Source organism: Cricetulus griseus, chromosome 5 (assembly GCF_003668045.3).
Source record: "Cricetulus griseus strain 17A/GY chromosome 5, alternate assembly CriGri-PICRH-1.0, whole genome shotgun sequence".
Lineage (NCBI taxonomy): Eukaryota > Metazoa > Chordata > Mammalia > Rodentia > Cricetidae > Cricetulus > Cricetulus griseus.
Window position 1 is genome coordinate 70,235,917 of NC_048598.1, and position 17,685 is coordinate 70,253,601.

The following is a 17,685-nucleotide window of genomic DNA, read 5'->3' on the forward strand; positions in this document are numbered from 1 at the left end:
ATGGCACTTGGAATATTTCTTCCCATCTAAGTTAGGAGGTAATTGGGACCATCACATGATCAAAACCAGTTCCTGCACAAGAGGACTGTGGTGTCTTGGCTAATTCCTGCCCCTTCAAAGAATGGCTCTTTTGAGGTTAAAATAGATTTGCTGGTTTGGGGGGAGAATTTCAGAGTGCCCTCTAAAGAGTAAACATTTATTTATTTGGGTGTGTGTGTGTGTGTGTGTGTGTGTGTGTGTGTGTGTGTGTGTGTGTGTGTGTTTGAAGATGCCAGAAAACAGCTTTTGGGAGGTGATTCTTTCCTTCCATCCGACTGTCAGGCTATTGACAAACTCTTAACTGCTAAGCCATCTCCCAATGATTAAGAGCCATCCACTCCACTCCTGAAGATGCCCTTTCAAAGAAACAACTCAGATAACTTGACCCAAGCTCATTCAGACAGTAAGTGGACTCGCTGACCAGGTAGAGGAGCTTCAAGGTGAACTCTGGGTGCTTCAAGATTGCTCAAGACCAGGTTTTCAAGAGACTCAATGGGAGGATAGGATAGTGGTGGGGCAGATCGTGTACAAGGATTTCAAACCCCAAGTACTTTCACAGCTGAAGTGTTTCTACCAATTAGCAAACATTTTTTGAGGACAACATGTTTATTTATCAATATCTAATTAGATCACATATTTATTACTGTTTTTGTTGTTGGTTTCCCGAGATAGGGTTTCATTTGTGCGCCCTGGAACTCGCCTTCTAGTCCAGGCTGGTCTTGAACCCAAAGACATCGTCCTGCCTCTGCCTTTGAGTGCTGGGATTAAAGGCGTGAGTCACCACACTCTGCTCTTTTATTACTTTTATTTATCAGATTATTTCTTTTGACATTCTTTCAGTCTCAGTTTATGCATGCTCTTTGTCGTGAAGTATTTTTTTTTTTCTCCCTTGAAGTACGCAAATAACAAGCTTAAGCAAGCAGCCCCACTCGCTGGCCCCGCCTGCTTTGAGCCACGTGCCGCTGAAGTTCACCCCCCTCCCTCCCTCCCTCCCTTCCTCCCTTCCTCCTGCTGTTTCCCTAGATGCCTATCTGCAAGCCTAGTCTTGTCCCCGCCCTCGGCCCCGCCTCCTCAGTTGGAGCTGCCTATCAGCCGGCCCATGGCCACGTGCCTCCCGAAGCCCCTTCTGTGGGGCTGTTTCCGGAGATGCCTATATCTACGGGCGGCGCTGAGGTCCGCCCTTGGTGCTGCTGCCCGGCATCCGGACACGCGCCTGGCACGAGACTCTGCGCGCGGCGCCTCAGGCATTTGCGGCGGGCAGCCCGGGCTCCGGTGCGCCGCGGGCGTAGGAAGACCCCGGCGCCAGCGGTGGCGCAGAGCCGGTGGACGCGGCGGTAGCGACAGCGACGGGCGTTGCGAGCGAGTTTGCTGCTTGTCTGTGAGACGCGCTTCTTCGGCCGTGCCCCGGCGCTGGCTGATTGTTGGGCGGCCGGCGCCATGTCTGTGAGCGAGATCTTCGTGGAGCTGCAGGGCTTTTTGGCTGCGGAGCAGGACATCCGAGAGGCGAGCCTCCCCATCCTTTTTTCCCTTTTCCTTGCCAGGCTGAGGTCCCGCCCTGCTCGGTTTCTTGTTTTCGGGCCGATGGGTTCAGGTTAGGCCGCCTCTCGGTTCCGGGTTCTTGCTCCTCTACATCATCTGTCCCTTCCTGCCACTTTGAAATACCACTATGTCAGTATTCCCGTCCCAGGCTCCGTTAACGCCTGGGGCTATCATCCAGCACACCTGTTTTGTACTGGTTGCTGATTTCTTTTTAAGTACTTGAGTTCCTTTAAACAAAACGAAAACAAACTCTCCTATAGCTTCTCATTGCACATGGAATTAAAAAACAAAAGGCTATATTTTGCTGTGACTCATAAGGTCTCTCTCTCTCTGATCTCATTTTACACTTGTTTACTGTGTGTGTGTTCAAATTTACCTTTTAATTTCTCTAGTGCTTCAGATATTGCCCTGTTTGAGGACTCTTGAATGTACTGTCTGCTTTTGTTGGAATTTATCTCCTGCTTTCGCTCTTTCCTTTTGTACCGGAGACAGGATCTTGATGTGGAGCTCTGGATGGCCTCGAACTTGAACCTTTAGTCTTTAGTGTCTTCAGTGCTGATATTACAGGGATGGGTGTCACCTGAGCACAATTTACAGTTCTCATCTTGGCCTCACAACATAAAGGATTGTTTTTCTGCTAGTTTTTAAGATCATGAAAAATTAAAAAAATGTTTTCCTGTCCTACTTCTTAAATTGCCAGAAGGGATGTTTGCTTCTTGAATGTCTGCATAATGCTCGTCACTAAAATGTGCTCAGTGAGTGTAAATTGAATGAATGAAAACCACCCAACATTTGTATTTAAGTCTTTTTTCTAGAGACAACATTCATATTGCCAACTATTCATTTTTATAGGGTCTCAGATGGGTACTTGGGGAGATGGCCATTTTTCTTTTATGGCTACCTTAGGATTCTATGACTTCTTGAGTTGTGACAAGAATAAATCAGTGGAAGACTTCGGGTCCAGAGGGTTGTGACTGAATATAAGGTTTGGTAGCATGTTTGTATGACTGATAATGATTACACTGACCTTATCTGATTTTTATTTATAATTCTCTAGGAAATCCGAAAAGTTGTGCAGAGTTTAGAACAAACTGCTCGAGAGATTTTGACCTTGCTTCAAGGGGTCCATCAGGGCACTGGGTTTCAGGACAGTAAGTGCTTTGCTTTGATTTTTGAAGGTTTTTGTCCAATCTCAGTCTCTAAATTAGTTTACATTAAGATATACCTAGTGCATCTGTGTCATCTTCGTGTGTCAAATGTCCATTATGCTTTCTTTATAGTAGTAAAAATTAAAGAATAGAAGTTTGATCATTTTATGGATTTGCGATATTCCTGGTTTTTTGATTGCTTTTCAGCTAAACCAAAAAAAAAAAAAAAAAACAAAAAACAAAAAAAAACCCCAAACAAAACAAAACCAAAAGAAAAAAAAAAAACCAAAAAAACCCCACAAAAAACAAAACCACCCCCCTCCCAAAACAAAACCACCTTGTATATCTAAGAACTTTTATTTGGTGAACAGGTGTGTGTGTGTGTGTGTTTGTTTGTCGGGAGTCTTGCTTTGTTGCTTCGGCTGATACTGAGTTGTGTTCCTCTAACCTGAACCTCAAACTCCACTGATCATCCTTGTAGTTAGCACATTCGAGTCTGTGTGCATGTGTTAATGTACACTTGTAATGATTAAGTGATGATTAGTATACATTTGTAGATATGAGGTGGCAAGTATAAAGTGTTGTAAAATTCATAGGTTTATAGTTACATGGAAGCCCTTATAGTAAGAAGCAGCCAGCACAGTTAAGAGTTGGAATGATTGTCTCCAAGGCGAGTCATTTATGTAATGATGTGGGTGGGGTTTACCCATCTGAGGCTAATCAGTAGAGCTCTTTCTGATCACAGTGGAGGTAGAAACAGTTGGGTAGCTGAGGACCAGTGGGAATAGCAGCTGAGGAATAATAAGTCTCTGACTTTAAGTTGATTAATGTTCAGAAAGACTACATAGATTATTAAGCAAGAACTGTAGTTGCAACTTGGTGTTTCCTTATTAAATTTGATTCTTTTCTGATTAGTTCCAAAGCGGTGCTTGAAAGCTCGAGAACATTTTGGTACAGTGAAGACACACCTCACATCTCTGAAGACCAAGTTCCCTGCGGAACAGTATTACAGGTTTGTAAGAAAACTATCACTAGTTTATAACATGAGGCTTTTTAAGGAAAGGCAGGAGAAAAATAGGTGTTGAATGATTCCTTCTTTGTAGAAGGAGCGCAAAGAATCATGCTGTTGTTCTCATATTTCCTTATTGTTTGCTTTCAAACAATTTTTAAGGAAACCATTACTTTTAAAAAAATTTATTATTTTTTGAGATTGTAATTTGATTGAAACATTCCTCCCCCTCCCCCCTCCTTTCTTTCCTTTTAGCCTAGGCTGGCCACAGCCTTGGTGTATACTAAAGGATGATGGCCTTGAGTATCTCTCCTCCTGCCTTTACCTCCTGAATGCTGGGATTACATATGTGTGCAACCAGGTCTGGTTTATGCTGTGTGTGTGGAGCAGAACCCAGAGCTTTGTATGTACCAGGCAAACACTCTACCACCTGAGCCGTCTTCAATTTTAATTTTCATATTAATAAAAAATTGGATTGTGCTTTTTGTTGATTAAACTTACAAGTAAATACTACAAATCTGAACTTGTCACATTTATGCCAAATCCATTTAATGTATTTGAGTTCTGAGATGCTTCTGTCTGTTCTTTTTGTTTTGTTTGAGAAAGGGTTTCTCTGTAGCTTTGGAGCCTTTCCTGGAACTTGCTTTGTAGACCAGGCTGGCTGTGAACTCGGGAGATCCGCCTGCCTCTGTCTCCCAAGTGTTGGGATTAAAGGTGCGTGCCGCCAAGGCCCGACTACTTCTGTCTGTTTTAAATATTGGGGTTGCATGTAGATTTTGTTTGTAGAAGAACCCCATTTCTAGTCTGCTGGATGAGCCTTGTTGGGTGCATCCTTGTGGCAGTCCTTAACCTGGCCACCTGCTGTGCTTTGCTGCAGGTTTCATGAGCACTGGCGGTTTGTGCTCCAGCGTCTTGTCTTCCTGGCGGCCTTTGTAGTATATTTGGAAACAGAGACCCTGGTGACTCGAGAGGCGGTTACAGAGATTCTTGGCAGTAAGTACCTCTGTATGGTCTGTAGAGTCATGTACATTAGCTTAGGTTTTGGTGTGTGGGGAACTAGTTCTATCTGTGTTTGTAACTGTGAATGAGTGTGTGGGTCAGAGCAGCGACCCTGGGTGTTCTTCCTTAAGCACTGCCTACTTAAAAAAAGCAAAAAAACTAATGCATTGAATTATTTGCCTCTGTACAGAACATGTGACATTCATGTGGGAACACCCTAAGAAACTAGAAAGATTTTTCATGTCTTCATTTAATTGTGTACATGTGTATATTCTATTCTTCGGCTTACATTGCTATCTTATCACGACTGTCTTTTATTTTGATGTGTTTTTTTAGTTGAACCGGATCGGGAAAAAGGATTTCATCTGGATGTGGAAGATTATCTCTCAGGAGTTTTAATTCTTGCTAGTGAGCTGGTAAGGAGTGTGTGTGTGTTGGGGGTAGTCCTGTGTGTGTGTGTGTGTGTGTGTGTGTGTGTGTGTGTGTGTGTGCAGGTGCACATCTGTGAAGGTGCATGTGGAGGTCAGAGGACAGACAATCTTGCTGTCATTCCTTGTGCTATCCACTTCATTAGGCTTGGTGGAACCACTTTTACACACTGAACTGTCTTGTATGCTCTCCCTTGTTTTGAGATAGGGTCTCTGATCTGGAGCTCACCAATAGGTTAGGCTGGCTGGCCGGCAGCGCTCAGGGATCTGCCTGTGTGCACTTCCCCAGACTTGGTGTTACAAGTATATGCCACCACACCTCATTTTTGTATTAATCATGGATTCTGGGGATCAAAAGCTTGCAAGGCAAGCCACTTGGATTATTGTCCTATCTCTCCAATCCACCAGGTGTTTTTTTGGACTTCCTGCTTCTGTTTCATTGTTAGTTCTTAAAGTGGCTGTCTGAACCGAGGAAGTCTTGGAGTCTTTTTAAGCCTTCTAGCAGTCATGGGGTAGTCATTGACTGCTGTTTTATAGGTCACAGTTAACTGTTTGGTTGAGTCAGAAAAATGCCAGTTGAGCCGGGTGTTGGTGGCGCACGCCTTTAATCCCAGCACTCGGGAGGCAGAGGCAGGCGGATCTCTGAGTTCGAGACCAGCCTGGTCTACAAGAGCTAGTTCCAGGACAGCCTCCAAAGCCACAGAGAAACCTTGTCTCGAAAAACAAACAAACAAACAAAAATGCCAGTTGAGATGCTGAGTGAGGGAACTGAGCACATTTGCTAATGGGCACCTTTCTTGAGACAAGATCTCATGGAACCCAGATGGGCCTTGAATTCACTGTACAGCTATACAGCTGAGGATGACCTTGAACTCTTGGTTCTTCTGCCCCTGCCTCCCAAGTGGTGTGGTATGTGATGTTTCAATTTAAAATATGCTAGTACCTCTTTTAGAAGTGTCAAGACATGTATTCCTGACAACTGTAGTAATTCATAGAGTAGTTTTAGAGAATAATTTGACTATGGGAGTTATTATTTTTGAGACTGGTCTTATGTTGTCCAGACTGCCCTGGAACTTGTGATTCCCCTCAGCCTCCTGGGTGTAGGATTCCAGGAGTATGCTTCCACATCAGCCCCTGGATGCTTAATTTTTATTCCATTAATCTGCCTTAGTTTGAAATTGTTCTGTAAAAATAATTCTGTAGACAACACGGGTCTGCCATAGAGCCTTCATAACCTTCAGAGGTAGAAATGTTTGCTTTTTTAAATGTGTATGGGTGCATTGCCTGTGTGTATATTTTTGCACTACATGCCAAAAGGCCAGAATTAGAATTACAGACAGTTGTGAGCCATCAGTGGGTGGTGTTGAGACTAAAACCCAGGTTCTCCAGAAGAGCAACTAGTGCTTTTAACTGCTGAGCCTTCTCTGTAGCCTACTGTTGTTGATTTGCTATTACTGTGTTGTGTGAGTGCAGGTGTGTGGGGTGCTGTGGCATTGTGTGGAGGGTAGAGGACAACTGTGTGGAGTCTGCTCTTCCTCAGTCTACATGCGTTTTTTGCAGGGGGAACTCAGGTTGTATGCTGTACTCACTGAGCTGTTTCTTTGGCCCCACTGTCTGTGTTTTTGAAAAACTACCCCAAGCTAGGCTGGGGTGTGACTGTATGGTCAAACCCTTGCCTAACATGTAGAATGCCTAGGTTCCATTCACAGCATTGCAAAAATGGAACATATGGAACAAAACAAAGGCAACCATTCTGTGGCTGTTAACCTGGGGCCAGTTTTGGTGTCTCTTGGTGTATGTGGAGAGCAGTGAGAATTTGAAACATTCTCAATATGGAAATGGGGAGAGAGGATACTGAAACCCATTGAAAAGTTGCATCTCCAGCTCGGTTTGTGGGAGGCAGCTCATCAGCAAATTGAATCTGAGCACTGAGTCACTGGTAGTGGCCAGGGTGAAGTGTCTTGACTACTGTGTGTTAGGCATGTACTGATAAGCCTGTCAGAATGGATAGGTCTTCATGGGGAAGAGGCTCTTGAGTTGGAGTCTTGAAATCTTACCTGTCCTTCAAGATGATATTGAAGTGACTTAATTTTGGCATCTTAACTTGCTGTCTGTGTTACTGATTCTAAGTGACCAGATGGGCCCCGAGTAGTGGGCTGTATATAGATAAGACATGTGCTCATTTGGCCTAGTTTTGCAAAGATAACAGAGTCACTGATTGCTGTGACTTTTTTTCTGTTTTGTACAGTAGCTGATGAGCTGTGAAGTTGACATTTGCTTAATTTAACATAACTTTATTCCACATAAGCTAAAGGCATTAGAGAGATTTTAGAAGATGCTAATTATATCTAGCGATTGTAGCAGACATTGTCTCAGTTCTGGTGGGGTTTGTTTCAGAGAACCTTCTGTTTTAATGTGCTTACGTGTACCTGCATACAGAGCATCAGTTCAGTGTAGGTGTCTAGATTTGAGGTTCTAGCTGTGATTGGGGATGAGGTGCCAAGGGAGAAACCACATAGTAATGCACTTGATTTCTTCTCCTTGTGCAGTCGAGGCTGTCTGTCAACAGTGTGACTGCTGGAGACTACTCTCGGCCCCTTCACATCTCTACTTTCATCAATGAGCTGGATTCAGGTTTCCGCCTTCTCAATCTGAAAAACGACTCCCTGAGGAAGCGCTACGACGGCTTGAAGTACGATGTGAAGAAAGTAGAGGAGGTGGTCTATGATCTTTCCATCCGAGGCTTCAATAAGGAGACAGCAGCAGCTTGTGGTGAAAAATAGGAGCCTCTCCCTGTGGCTGGCCTTGCCGACTAGGCATTTGCCAGGGAGGGCTAGCACAGTGCCTCTCCTCTAGTTAGCACGCCAGTTGCTAAACACTGCGCTTTATTTTCGTAACCAGCTGTGTGGCGTGAATATCAGAATTGAGATACTTTTTGGATCTAAAAAAAAAAAATCCTTTCCACTGATAGGATTTTCTTTGTTGACGTTTCAGTGAACTTGCTGTGTAATTTGTTGTAGTATCATTTTGTCAAAAGTGTAAATGTTGGTCTCTTGGTAAAAGTCCTTTTCTTGCTTACCTGACTGTTGATATACTGATTGACAAGTTTACTGTCTTGTTCGTGATTCTTCCAGAAGTGACCCATGATGTTTTTTAGGTCCAAGTTAGTCCTCCATTTCTAGTCCTAGCCTGAATACAGTGTGAGAATGGTTGACAAGTGAGGGAACTTTATTTCCCCCTTCTTATTTTAAGCCTTGTAAATTAGGTTTTTTTTTTTTTTTTTTTTTTTTTTTTTTTTAATTGGCCAAGGAAATTGGCCCCAAGTCTTTCACTGCCATCATAATACAGTAGATGAAATTATACAGTCCAACTCAGCAAGGCCAGTTTAGAAAGATCTTCTGTTAAGTGATGTCTCTGTTTGGTTAGAGCATCTTGTTTTCTGAGGTCACCTTATGTCCTGCCTGCCATAGCAGTTAGAGTCGCCACACCTGTTTTGAGCTAACACCCATGTGCTGTATTTGTAAACCCTGAGACCTTTTCAGCTAGTCCTGGTCTGGGGTAGAAAGCCATCCTCATGCATTCATTCATTAGCTGTACCCGAGGAATGTGTTCTTACAGAAAACAGTGCTGTTTGGTGTGGAAGAAAGTAAAACTTGGCTTTAAAACAATCCATGTGATTGGTAGTATTTATTTTTCTTTGGAATAAGAAGTTTCAGGTTTTGATGCTATCAGTATGTTTTAAAGTACAGTTCAGGGTAGTCATGTAACCTTTGTGGGCCCCTGTCACCCTTTTCCTTTTCAGACAGTATAAGAGGAATGCATCTATGGCCATTCTTGGGGCAGGACTGAAGTTTTAAAGTCATGGCTGGTGATATTGCTCAGTGGTAGAGCACTTGCCTTGCAGGTGTGAGGCACCCGGTCCATCTCTGGGACTTAAAAAACAAAACAACCCCCCCCAATCCAAAAATACCCCAGTTTTTTTGCACCCTCTGAGAGGAAGCTGCTGGTATCTCCAGTGTAATAGGGAGTTTTTAGGAATGTCACCCTTTCTTGCTTGATGTTATTATGGGCTGCATGTTTGTGCAGTGGGATTTTTGTCAGGCTGTGGCTAAAGACTGACTGGAAAGTGGGGACTGAAGGTGCAGGCCTGTACTCCCAGGTACACAAGAGGCTAAGGCAAGAGGATGGCAAATTCATGGCCTCAAGGCTTGCTTGACTAATTGAGTGAGACCTTGTGACAAAAAGGCCAGAGGAGTGTTTCAATGACAGTGTTTTCCTAGCACGTTTGAAGCCCTAGGTTCAGCCCCTCTGCAGTGGGGTGGGGTGATGCTGACTCTTAATTTCTCATCAGAGGGAAGAGGTAGGGATGAGGAGTGATTGCTGTGTATTGTTGGACATGTAGACCAGCTTTCTCCATGATTCTTTTTGCAGAGTTAGACTAAATTATTAGGCTATTCTTTGTTTGTTAGTTCGCCCTTTGAGACAGAGTTTTGTTAATAGTCCAGGCTGGCCTGGGACTCAAACCTCTGTTTCCACCTCGTGAGTACAGGTTTAGGCTCTTGAAAGTGTCTGGGAAGGTTGTTTAAAGTGCTCAGTGGTAGCACAGACTGGACCGAGTAGAAGGCTTTTCACTGCATGCTCAGACAGTGACAGGAGGTTCCACAGGTCCTGGTTTTGTTGGTTAAGTGTGGGTTCTGCTGGACACAGTAAAGCTCTTGGCAAATGTCTCAGAATTTCCTAAGACAGGGTGTGGTGTCCCACCTGTAGTGTTGTGTGGACTGGTCTCAACCTCCTGGACTCAAGCCCTCCTCCTGCCTCAACCTGCCAAGCAGCTGGGATTCTCGGCCAGTGCCACTGTACCTTATCTAACTCTTGAACTCCAGTTTTAACAAATGCAATGAAATTGCACTTAAAGCAAAGGAGTACGTTCTGGTGTTGTAATTCCATTTGAGAGTTTAGATCTGGTGTTGTAATTCCATTTGAGAGTTTAGAAGTGTCATGTTGATAATTAGTTGTGTTCCTTGCTGGCTTGTAAAGCAATAAAACTGTTTTTGGTCTCTTTGTAACTTAGTGTGCTGCTGTTTGAACTTTTCCCTGGAGAATTAATTGTTAATGCTCCCTCGAGGCCTAAGAAGCCTAGAGTGATAAGCATGTGCTGTTGTGTGATGGTGGCACTAACCAAGACACCAACCACTCCCAGGACTTTAATGTAAATCACAGGTAATGTCTGTGATCTACCTCTACAAGGAAATTAAAGGTATTTGAATTGAAGATGTCAAGAAACCTTGCCTTTGGTTTTAGAATATCTTTTTCTTTGAGCTGTGGATTAAATCCAGGGCATCACATATACTAAACATGTATTCTACTTCTGAGATACATAACTCCCAGAATTATTCATTTATTTTTTGAGATAGGGTCTCATGTAGCCCAGCTGGCTTTCAGTTTGCTGTGTAGCTGAGGATGATTTTGGACTTCTGATCCTCCTGTCTCTAGCTCCTAAGTTCCAGGCTTACAGGTGTGATCCACAATACATAATACACTGGGGATCAAGTCCAGGACTTTGTTTATGCTAGGCAAACACTACTCCAGTTGATGTATAGCACCAGCCTCAACTGTTTCTCAGTTTTAGAAAACCAGATAGGGCAACTGAAAAGATGGCTCAGGATTAAGAGTATTCACAGCTCTTTCAGAGACCTGAATTGGGTTTCCAGCACCAGTGTCAGTCTGGTGGCTCAACTCCCTTTAACTGCAGCCCCAGGAAATGCAATGTGCTCTTCTAGCTTACTTGGGCAATTGTACTCACATTCATGTGCTCACATAGATACACATGCATACATATAATTAAAACTAAATATCCTAAAAAAACAACAAAACTAAAAAAACCAGATAGGGCCCACCCAGCAAGATGGTTCAGTGGGGAAAGGCACTTGCCACCAAACCTTGTAACCTGACTTTAATCTTCAGGACCTCGGGATCCCATATAGTGTAAAGAGAGAACGGACTCCCACAAGTGGTCCTCTGACTTATACATTAATGTGCACATATAAAATAAATAAGCTGTAATAAAAGTTTTTTAAAAAGAGAAAGAGGCACCAGAAAGGCATATCCTAGCTCTTGGGTAGGCTGAAGAGCTTTACTGTAGCTTTCTTTATTTGGACTGAACTATTTTCTTCCAAGCCTGAAATAATTTTTCTTAGTATACAGTTGTATTTGGGGTCTGTAGAGGAACAGGACTCTTGGAATAAATTATAAAAGGGGATTTATTAGATTGGCTTACTTGTATAATACGGACTGCTTAATTCAATAGTGGCTGTCTACACAGTGCAGAGGCTGAGGCTTAGTCTCCCAAATTTGGATGCTTTGGCACCAAAGGCCTGGAGGATTCCTGGAGAGCTGCTGGTCTTCAGTATGAGTTAGAAAGCAGAAGAGGCTGACTTCAGTGAAAGGTGACCACTGATGGCAGCAGCAGAGCCAATGCACTCACTTCCCAGCAGGGAATGAAGGCTGGCAGGGCTGCTGCCAGAAGGCACTGACACTCTGGGAGAGGGTCTTCTCCCCTTAGTTCATCCTTCCTGGAAATACCCTCATGGACCCAACTGGAGATGTGCTTTTTCAGTTGATCCCATGTCCAATCAAATTGACAACCAAGGTTAACATTAACTGTCAAGGCCATTATATTAAGCACACTGTATAAATAAAAACAATTTCATCACTAGACAATAACCTACGCTGCACACCCACACTGTTGAAGGTGTTGGTTGGTTGGTTGAGGATGGGCTGGGTAACTTAGACTAGAGTGCAGTTAACTCAGTTGGGGAGTGGAGGAGGAACCCTCATCTGCAGGGGCCACTGACAGTTAAAAGTTGTTACCCTCAGATATTTTGGGATGATGCTGTGTAGCAGCTGGCTGGTTGGCCAGAAGTGGGCAAGCTCCATGGAGAATGTGTGAAATGGAGAACACAAGCTGAGGGCAGAAACCTCAGTTAAGGGCATGATCTAATGAGTCAGGGGCTGGCTCGGGCTAAGAGCACACATTGCATGAGCTTTGGACCTGAATTCAGATCTCCAGGATCAAGTTAAAAAAAACCAAAAAACAAAAACAAAAAAAAACAAAACACAAACTTCAAACTGGGTGTGGCTGTGTATTCCTGTCACTCTAGCCGTTGGGAATAAATGGGAGAATTGCTGGGGCCTGCAGCCTGCCAGCCAACTCCAGGTTCAATGGGAGAGCCTGTCTCTGGGGAAGGGGAGTGTGATGGAGCAGGATACTTGACATTCTCTTTAGGCCTCCACCTGTGCACGGGTGCACATACCGGGGTATGCATGTGAACAGATGCTGTACCCCACCCCCCAAACAAAACACCCAAATCCAATCCATTAGGCAGAGGAACTACATCAGAGAGGTTGGCAGAAAAGTGGGAGTGGTTGTCACAGAAACCAGTAGAAGATAGTCTTACAGGGGTTTGGGATAAGAGTTAAATTTTATTTAACAGTTAAATTTGTTCTTTTGACAGTTTCCTATGTATGTAGTGCATTTTGATAACTGTCTTCTTGCCTGTTGTCTCCCTCCTACCCCTAATACCCTACCCCCACAAGTCCTTTTCCCAAGTTCCTATTTTGTTTTGTGATTCATGTCTGCCCCTCCCCTAGTGTCTTATGGTTTTTATTGCTGTGATGAAACACCATGACCAGAAGCAAGTTGGGAAGGAAAGGGTTCATATGGTTTATACTTCCACAGGACTGTCAGCCCAGCCCATCCACAATGGACTGGGCCCTCCCATATCAATCATTAATTAAGAAAATGCCCTATAGGACCTTATGGAGTTCTCAGTTGAGGCTTCCTCCTCAGATGACTCCTAGCTTGTGTCAAGTTGACATAAACTAGCCAGCACACTTATGATCCATCAATAGTGTCGAGTTTGGCAGGGAAGGGTTGGGACACATGGGCTTGATGTTGGGAGTTGTTGATAGACCTTGTCTTGAACAGGCCCACTGTAAGCAGCTGCAGCTGCTGCTGTGGCATCACTATTGCCTGGGCTGTCCTGCCCCCAGGGTAGTGCTTCACAGCCCTTCTGGCTGTTCTGTTCTCTTGCCTGGATTGTGTGCTGCGGTGGTTTGCATGGACGTCAGAGGACAACTTGCAGGAGCCAGTTTTCTTCACTGGTGGCACCTGAGGATCAAACTCAGGTTGAGAGATTTATAATGTGGCATCTCACGGCCTGAGAACCACTTGATTTTTTATCTCTAGGATATGTTAGGTGGGCTATGTTGTACTAACACTGCCAGTCTGCAGGCATTGCCTGTAGGTGGTCTCAATCTGACTCATGGTCCCTGTGTGGTTCAGGTTGGCTGGGGATCTGCTTCTTTTGTTCCCAAGGCTGACAGCTACAAACCTGACAAAGGCTGGTCACAGGGAGAGGTGAAAAGCTGTGCAAGTTCTCGCACCCACACACACGCTCTGGTTTAGAAATGACACATCACCTTTAGAGTCTGTTCCTGTGAACTACACTCATAGCTCTGTTAAACCATAAAAAGCCAGGAAGTGAAATTGTGTGGTGTAGGATGGGAGTCAGAGCTGATAATATGAGGGTGGGAGAGACAGTTAATCAGTGTGCTTCTGGACACACATGAGTGCCAGTGGATTTGGGTCCCAGGGCCACACTTGCCTGTGATGACAAGAAGAGATCTATAGGTTTCTGCTTGTGAGATAGATAGCAGTTCAGCTAGCATCTGTTGGGTTTGTATGGGGTTTTGTAACTTTTTATTTTATTTTATTTTATTTTTTTGAGAAAAGACCTCATCTATCCAATGCTGGTCTTCAACTTGCTTTTAGCCAAGGATGACCTTGAACTATTTCATCTTCCTGCTACGATAGCTAAGGAAAACTGCCTGCTAAATATCTGGAATTGGAACCCCATGGGGAACCTTGTGTCTTGTCTGTGGCCTCCCCATTCCCCATATATGTGTGATAAAGAGGAAGAAACATTACTTGTCAACTAAAAATCCTATCTTGCTTCTGGTTGTTACTGTAGGTCCTATCATAAACTGGCTATGTACATAGAAAAAGAAGAGCCAACACTGTTAAATACCAGCCTTAGACTTACATAAATGTGAACTTACATAAATGATTGGATTCATAGGAGCTAGAGCCAGTAGGGAGTGTAACAGCTGAGAACTCCAAATCTTACAAATTTTGAGGTTGTGGAGGCAACACCAGGAAGAATTCCAGGAATGCAAAAGACCTTTCTCTCACACTTGCAAGAGTGAATTATTGCCTTCGGTTTTAATACCAGCCCTCCCCTTTTAGCTAGGACTCAATTCCAAAGCCAACCATGGGAACTAGGGAGACCTGTGCTTAAATAAACATCTGGCTAATTACAGCTTTATAGAATTAGGGTGGTCTCTGATGTTTTCTAACTCCTAACACTGCTTCCACCTGCCACAAAGCTGGGATTCCAGGCTTTCACCACCATACTTGTTTTTTTTTTTTTTTTTTTTTGCTAGGGATGAAACCCAAGGCTTTGTGCCTGGTAGTGAACACTCTGTCCATTGAGATACACTCCAGCCAATATTCAGTGATCTGTATGTGCTTGGCTCCGGAAGGAACTTTCCTTAACTCCATATTCTGAGCTGTGAAGCAAAGCCAATTACCTTTTAAGTTTGTATTGAAATGATTTAAGGAGATGGACTCTTGGTGTGTTGCCCAAGCTGGCCTTGCACTCTGGGCTCAAGGGATCCTTCAGTTGGAGCCTTCCCAGTAGCTGGGCTGTGGGCATGTGCTGTTGTGCCTCCTTTAACTGTAGCTTTGGTGTAGACCATTTCTCCCTTGATCTGTGATATTACTCACTAGCCCAAGGAGACCAAGAGAAAAATCCAGAAACAGCTGTGAGCTCTCAACAAATAACTTTGAGCTGGTTGTAGTCATCTTTATAATTAACATGAAAATAAGGGGAAGATTTGGCTTTTCCTTAAGATGTTAGGGCTTTGTGTCTTATGGTTCTTGTTCTTTGTGATTAAATACCCTGATAAGAGTAACTGAAATAGAAAGTTTATTTTGGCTGGTAAGTCAAGAGTTCATATATCATAGTGGGGAACCCAAAGTAGCAGGAGCTTGAGGCAGCTGCTTGTGTCTCATTAGGAGACAGAAATGAATGCATGCTTGTGCTCAAGTGGCTTTCTCCTTTATTCAGTCCAATATCAGAGCCCACTGAATGGAACCATCCAAAAGGGGTGAATCTTCCCACCTCATCTCAATCAAAATAACCCCTACAGACATGCTCAGAAGCCCATCTTCCAGGAAATTCTAGATTCTGCCAAGTTGATTACTAACATTAACTACCATACCTGGCAAACTCAAGGACCTGAGCTCATTCTCAACTAATTGAAAAAAAACGTGGGCTTGTCAATGCATACTTACAGTAGCCAGTGCTGGGGAGGCTAGGCCATCTACCCCTCCACCCCAACTGGCTAGCCAGCCTAGCCTATCTAGGTTTGTAAAAGATCCTGTCTTTGCCTCCTACCCCCCAAAATAGTGCCTAAGAAATAAACCTGAGATTATGCACTGACTTCTACATATGCAAATATATCTGCATACATGTGTACCCCACCCTCACAAAGATGTTCGGGTGCTGAAACAAGTAAGAGATTCAGTATTCAGATAAAATATGAGTGCTACTATGATCTGTGCTGGCTAATTTTATGTGAACTTGACACAGGCTAGAGTCATCTGAGAGGAGGGAACTCAGTTGAGAAAATATCTCCATATGATTGAGTAGGCAACCTGTAGAGCATTTTCTTAATTAGTGACTGACATGGAAGGGCCCAGCCCATTCTGTGTAGTGCCATCCCTGGGTTGGTGGTCCTAGGTTCTATAAGAAAATAGGCAGAGCAAGCCATGAGGAACAAGCCAGTCAGCAGGACCCCTCCATGACTTCTACATCAGCTCCTGCCTTCAGGTTTTCTCCCTGTTTGAGTTTCTGAAAAACTTCCTTCAATGATGGTCTATGATGTAGACACATAAGCTAAATAAACCCCTTCCTCCATTTGCTTTTGGTCATGGTGTATCATTCATAGCATTTGTAATCCAAACTAAGACAGTGCCTAACTTAATTACTGTCTTTTCTTGGCAAAGTTCAGCAGTCACCTTCTTTTGTATCCTGCTCATCCAATTTGATAGCATACTGTCAGCAGTTGAGGCAAGGCAGTTTCCTGCCCATATGGCTACCTTTGTCACATAGAAAGCAAACTCCATGGAGGTTCTTTGATGCCCATCATTGTTTCGGGAGATTCTTTGTCCCGCCAGGTCCCACAGCCCCTTCAGCCCCAAATAAGCACACAGATGCGATATTAGTTATAAAACGGTTGGCCAAAAGCAAAGGCTTCTTATTGGCTAGCTCTGTCTTAATTATTAGCCCATTTCTATTAATCTAAGTAGTTCCATGTGGTCTTACAAGAGAAGGGTTCGGATCTGTTATTCCTTTGGCGGCCTACCTGGTGACTGTCTCTGGTGGGCCTCTCTCTGCCTACCTTTCCCAGAATTCTCCTCATCTCTTAGTTCTGCCTATCTTCCTGCCTCATTGGCCAGACAGTGTTTTATTCATCAACCAATAAGAGAAACATATATACAGAAGGACATACCTCATCACATCATCCTTTTTGAAGTAAATTGGTGCTGCCAGGAGCAGTTAATGTCTTACTGTCAATGAAAAGCCCTACATTAACAAACATTTTAAATATCAAATTCTGAGGCCTTTAAAGTGTTTGAAGACCATTTTTCTAAATATATCTGTTTAACCTTGAAAATGTACTTAATATGACTACAAGTTTGATTATTATAGATGACTAACTACTAACCTGCATTTCTTAATTATATATTTTTAAATGAGCTGCATAAGTACAATACTAGAAACCAAGAGTAGAAACATACATTAAATATAATAAAAATAACTTTAAATTTGTATCAGTATACCAATGTAAAATATTTCAGGTTAATAGTTGTCTTTTTATCCTATGTTTCTACATTCCCCTAAATGATAACAAACATCTATAACCCACCTAATAACAAAAAACACCACCTTACCTCTTTGGGACTGTAGGTGTTGTGTTTTCTAGACTGCTTCCTGTTGTTTGTGAACTAAGGCATCTTTAGGGAACGAGAAAATGGAGATAATGATAAAGTCCTGGGAAAACCAGTTAGAACATCTGCTGTCTAGTCTCTGTGCAATAAGCACAAGCCTTAGCTGCAGTCCTGGCTGGCATAGTCAGTGAGCCTGGACCATCTCAACCAGCAGCCTTGAAGCTGTTCTGGAAGTGGAACTCAGGGAATTGCAACAGAGGCACTTTGAGAGGCTGGATCACCTCAGTCACCCATTTTCCGTGGTGTCCGATTCCCTTGTTAAAACACATTTCTAAAGGTAACATACATATCTGCATCAACACAAATATGGACTGTGCACAGCCAAAGATTTTTTGTTGTTGTTGTTTTATGTTTCAGCAGGTTAAATATAGGTCATCTAGTAGTTTT

The 17,685-nt window shown here is 43.4% G+C and overlaps 1 protein-coding gene across 1 annotated transcript; it reads left to right on the forward strand.

Annotated features, from left to right (window-relative positions):
• Positions 1-1,419: 1,419 nt before the first annotated feature.
• On the forward strand, positions 1,420-8,240 carry Tsn (translin). Its single transcript, NM_001246675.1, has 6 exons — positions 1,420-1,542; positions 2,636-2,729; positions 3,642-3,738; positions 4,613-4,728; positions 5,071-5,150; positions 7,712-8,240. Exons 1-6 carry the CDS (start codon positions 1,477-1,479, stop codon positions 7,943-7,945), a joined length of 687 nt encoding a protein of 228 aa, NP_001233604.1. The 5' UTR covers positions 1,420-1,476; the 3' UTR covers positions 7,946-8,240.
• Positions 8,241-17,685: the final 9,445 nt, after the last annotated feature.